At 35.1% G+C, this 5,696-nt stretch overlaps 1 protein-coding gene across 1 annotated transcript; it reads left to right on the top strand.

Annotated features, from left to right (window-relative positions):
* The first annotated feature begins 362 nt into the window (after positions 1-362).
* Positions 363-1,109, top strand: LOC137406805 (uncharacterized). The gene has a single exon (XM_068093417.1). It carries the CDS (start codon positions 363-365, stop codon positions 1,107-1,109), a length of 747 nt encoding a protein of 248 aa, XP_067949518.1.
* Positions 1,110-5,696: the final 4,587 nt, after the last annotated feature.

The following is a 5,696-nucleotide window of genomic DNA, read 5'->3' on the forward strand; positions in this document are numbered from 1 at the left end:
GCCTATCGCCAGGCTCGGAGTGCCCGTGCAAGTTCTGTAGTTTCTGCAGTTCTCGTAGCTGGAAAAAAAAGTAAAAGTAACTCAGCTGCGGAAGAAAATGAACATGTTTATTATCACAAAAGCAGTTATTCATTCAGCAGTTGGCTTTCGTAGAGAGAGGTTGTGCTTTTTTCCACTCTCTCACAGCTTTATGTTAATAACTAAACTTTATCACAGCAACTACTTTACTTAGCATTCTGCTTCAATTGGATTGCTGATTATATTATTCTTGGATATTCTGTACTGCAAGTGGAGGAAGCGAGGGTGGTGATATTTCTATGAGCCACCCTCGAATCGGGTAAGTGCCTAGTACACTTTCCGATATGGGACCTAAAAAGGGAGCAGCTAAATCGACAGAGAATAGTGATCAGGAAGCCGGTCCAAAGCTTATCGACATTGACGAAAAATTAAACCTAATTCTTACTAAGCTTGGTAATATCGAATTTCGTCTCAATTTAATTGAGAGCAAACAGTCCGATTTTGAAAAGTCTCTCAATCACGTTCATCAAGAAAATGAGGGCATTCAACTCAAGCAGAGAGATTTATCCAAATCCATAGTAGAAATAGAATCTAAAATCGGTAAACTGGAAGGCTTAGAGTCTCGAATTGAAGCAGCAGAGTATGCTGAAAGAGCAAAATGTGTCGAGTTAAATGGGATTCCATATGATAAATCGGAAAATCTGAACCTTGCTTATCAGAAATTGCTAAGTTCCTTAAAATCTGATAAATTACCTACCACCATCGACAAGATATACCGCATTAGACAAAGCAAGCGCATCATCATAAAGTTCACCCAAACCAATCAGCGCAATGAGTTCTTCCAGCAATATCGAAAAAACATTCAATCCCTCTCAGCACTTGGTTTCAAAGAAACAGGAAGGATCTATATCAATGAAGTATTGAGTCGTGCTCAAAGCACACTTTTCTGGAAAACCCGGCAATTTAAAGTGGAATACAACTACAAATATGTGTGGACATCTAATCAAAGAATATATCTGCGTAAAACTCCTGACTCGGATGCCATCCCTATAAACTCTGAAGACGATTTAGAAACGCTAAAACTTCTTTAAATACTCCAGTGAACTTTTACTACTGAGCTTCCTGGCAAAATGGCAGATTCTGAATTGGATTTAGATCTAGATTGTCATGGATACTGTATTAATGATTTTTTGTTCAGCCAGAGTTTCTTCGCTGACAAACTTTCAATACTTAACGTGAACTGCCAGAGCCTTAGAAATAAATTTTTTCTTTTTGAACAATTTCTGGCATGTTGTAATGTTCCTTTTGATGTTATTTGTGTAACAGAAACATGGTTGAATGATGACGAGACAAAATTTTTTGAAATTTCAAATTACACTTTTTCAGGTGCGCAACGTGCTACGCGCGGAGGTGGAGCTGGGATCTATGTGCGAGATGGCATTGGTGTGGAGGTGTTGCCGGCTGTGGACATTGCTGGGTCTGACACTCATTCTGTTGGACTGCATTTTGGTGTTTATGCTTTACCTATTATTCTAACTGTGATTTATCGGCAGCCCAGCGCAGGTGTTGCTGAATTTCTTGATGATCTTGAACGCCACATTTCTTCTTCTCACGCAAGTAATCACATCATTGCTGGTGATATCAACATTGATTATTTAGACAATTCAAGTGATGACTATGCCAACTTGTTAGCAACTTACTGTTTTTATAACACTATAACTATTGCAACCCACCATTTTAAGCCCTCAAACAAATGGACGTGCTTGGATCACATTTTGACAAACTTTGTTAGTCCGACAGTGACATCTGGAACTATAAGCGCAGACTTTAGTGACCACTTGCCCACATTTTCATTTTTTCACAAATTTAAAAATAATCAACCCATCTCCCGAAAAACTACTAATTCATATCCTGTAATTGATTATAAAAGTCTAAGAATCATGCTTGAAAACACTAATTGGGACAAAATCTTTTCAAATGATGTCGATTACTTCTATAACGCTTTTTTTGACAAATTATCTGATTGTTCCCAGAAATGTAAATACCAAAAATTAGTAAACACTAAATCTAATCAAACTTTCTTAAAGCCATGGATGACTGAAAACCTTTTGTTGAGCGTTAAAAAGAAATATCGTCTTCATAGAAAACTTCAATCTAACCCACTTAATTTAAAATTGAAGTGCCAATATAACAAACTTAGAAACGATGTTAGCAGGAATTTGAGGGACTCCAAATATAATTATTTTTCGCAAGCTTTCAATAGCTGCACCAGCTCAAAGCAGATTTGGCAGCTTGTAAACTATGAGCTTCTAGGAAAACAAAAGACAAATAGCCATAAACTGCCTTCTAAACTGATTTGTTATCTTAATCCTGATGAACTAGCCATAACGGATGTTGAAAAAGCTAATGAGCTCAATTCCTTTTTTAGTAATATTGGTAAAAGACTGGCCTTGAAATTTGTAAACTTAGTACCTCAACCCCCTATCCAAAATCAAGCATTGTGGCTTGAAAATAATGCTGGTGAAGCTTTTGAATTCCAATACATCGATATAACTGGTTTATTAAAAATTGTAGATACAATAAATTCAAACAAAGCCTCTGGCCTAGATCAAATTACTGCTAAATTTATGAAATCGGTTTCACAGAGTATTGCTTACCCTTTATGTAAGATTTTTAACAAATCACTAGAGACTGGGAAGGTACCTGATGCACTTAAAAAAGCTAAAATATTACCTTTGCACAAAGGGGGTTCTTTAAATGAATGCGGTAATTTTCGTCCAATTTCAATTCTACCAGTCTTTAGTAAAATATTGGAAAAACTTGTTAATCAACAAATTGTTGATTATTTAGAAAATAAATCACTTTTATATAAAAACCAATTTGGATTCAGAAGAGCTAGAGGCACATCTGATGCCATCTCAACTTTTACTAACCAAATTCTAGAATCGTTTGACCGAAGTGAATGTGTTATAGGAATTTTTATAGATTTCAGGAAGGCCTTTGATACGATCGATCACGCAATATTATTTAAAAAACTAGAGCAATTTAATTTTAGTGAGTTAACCATCAGATGGATACAAAGCTATTTAACCCGCCGAACCCAAACAACAAAAATTAATGATACTTTTTCTAACGCTGACAATTTGACTTGTGGCGTACCTCAGGGCTCGGTGCTAGGCCCGACTTTATTCTTAATTTACATAAATGATCTTTGTGATTGTTTAACTCATCTAACTCCTATATTGTATGCTGATGATACCAATTTGTTTATGAGTTCAAAGAACCTAAACGACGATTTACCTAAAGTCCAATCTGATCTTAAAAAACTAGCTGATTGGTGTCAAACGAACAAATTAACCATTAACTTTGACAAAACCTGTTTTACTGTTTTTAAAAATTACCAGAGCAAAATTAAATTTGATCAGCCTATTCTTTTTAATAACACTTTTATTAAAGCAATTGATGAAGTCAAATTTCTTGGAGTGTCAATTGATAAAAATTTGAACTGGTCTTCCCACGCTCGTAAGCTTTTATTAGATTTACGGCCTATATCAGGCATCTTTTACCGCATAAGTGCTTTCATTCCAAAAAAATTGCTGATTATGCTTTATTACACACTTATTCACTCCAAATTATGCTATTCAATAGAAACTTATGGCAATGCATCCAAAATTCATCTTAGCAAAATAATACAGTTTCAAAAGAAAATTGTCAGAATCATTAACCGTAAGCCATTTGGATTTCCAACAAACGATTTATTTAAAACCTCTGATATTTTAACTATTGATAAATTGCATAAATATAAGTTGCTTATTCAAGCCCATAAATTATTTTACTCAAAATGTGATCCAGCACTACCATTTTATAATACTCGTCATCAATTACTTTCTCTTCCCGTACCTAATCATCTAACTTTAGCCGGTCAACGATCCTCAAACTTTGCAACACCTGCGCTGTGGAATCGACTACCTAATTCAATAAGATCAATAAAATGTCTCGGTAAATATAAGGTGGAATTGAGGCACCATCTCCAGTCTGGAGAGTGAGTGTTACGGTCTGGTTTTTGTGCTGCTGACTCGGGCTCGCGTACCACTGGCTTTGCCATTTCGCAATGGGCCCCATCATCATTTCTTACTTATTGTTATTTTTTCACGCATTGGTTAATTATATTTTGTCTCGAGTATTAATTCAATTGTGTAATCTTTAAAGGTGAAATAAAACACACACACACACACACAAACAGTGGCAAATCCAACGTTTTCAACCCTTTCACTGAAGTAGACTCCCTCATGCGTTTTCTATGGTCGACCGCCATAGACACATTTTGCAATTTTACCAGCAATTGCTAGTAACTGAATTTTATTATTCGTTGATAATATAACCAATGATTTTTAAAACTTGTATGAAGTGACAGTGTTGTCCAAAGATTTCTCTATAAAATTAGCCTAGAAATTAATTTTAAATCTTTGTTTGAGAATTTCCAACTTAACCACTTCGGGTGCATGCACCGCTATAGCGGCTTCGAGTATATTCTTCTCAAGTTCATTAGCCAGTTTTTAGGCTTTGCGTAGTTGCATTACTCACCCATCTTTATTTAGAGCCTGCTTACAGTTACACTCTATCTACAAAGCTAAGCATGACCTTCAGACATGTTTGCAGACATCGGACTGGTCAAACAGCTATGGTCAAATGAAAGAGTTTCGAGTAATTTGGGTTCAAAGTTCAACATCTAGGTCAGTTAGTAACAACGCGTAGTAGTTAGTAGTTGATGCTATAGGCTTCAATTCAGCGATAGAAATGGCAGACTTCCAGTAGATTGGTGACGAAGATAAGTTAACAGCTATGGAAGAGACTGTAGATTGCATTGTATACACAGTATGTTTTAATTGTTTGTTATTATATATAGTTTTATACATTTTCATGCTACCCTTATTAGTCAAAAATGTTCGTAGAACACAAATTTTAATAAAACCGCTATTTCATGCTACTTTCAATATTTATTATTTTCAATTTTTGAAATAAAGATAATACGATCAGATACAGAATTTTCTTTGCTTTCCAAAAGTATAGGTGTTCTATGTAAAAATGTGAGTGCTTCTACGGTTAAAATGACTTTTGTTGACCCATGTCATAATCTGTAGAGCATCATGATTTAATTGTACCTGAACGCAAAATTGGATTATGCAATTGTACCCGAAGTGGTTAAAACAACGATTTTTGTGTAAGTTTTGAAAATGCCATCGAGTTAGAAAACAATTACTTATGTTGATGACATAGCTGATTCAGATTTTTGTGATTACACATATAATTAAAATAGCAATAGCAGTAATAGCAATAACATAGTAAATAGCAATAACATACAACAATACTAACCTTTTCGATGTAGAAATTTAGTAGGTAAAACGCAGTGGCAGTACCCGAGCAAGTTCTGTAGTAGCTGTAGTACTCGTAGCTGGAAAAGAATAAAAGTAACTCAGAACGAAGTGAACATGTTTACTATCACAAACAGTAGCAAATTTAACGTTTCCAACCCTTTCACTGAAGTAGACTCATTTATGCGTTTTCTATGGTCGACCGCCGTAGACACATTTTGCAATTTTACCAGCAATTGCTAGTAACTGAATTTTATTATTCGTTGATAACATAACCAACGGTCTTTAAGACTTTTATAGTAGTGA

The sequence above is a fragment of the Watersipora subatra genome, chromosome 10 (assembly GCF_963576615.1).
Source record: "Watersipora subatra chromosome 10, tzWatSuba1.1, whole genome shotgun sequence".
NCBI lineage: Eukaryota > Metazoa > Bryozoa > Gymnolaemata > Cheilostomatida > Watersiporidae > Watersipora > Watersipora subatra.

Bases quoted from the DNA above. Each gene is read 5' to 3' on its own strand.
- LOC137406805 (XM_068093417.1), top strand. From the start codon at position 363: ATGGGACCTAAAAAGGGAGCAGCTAAATCGACAGAGAATAGTGATCAG.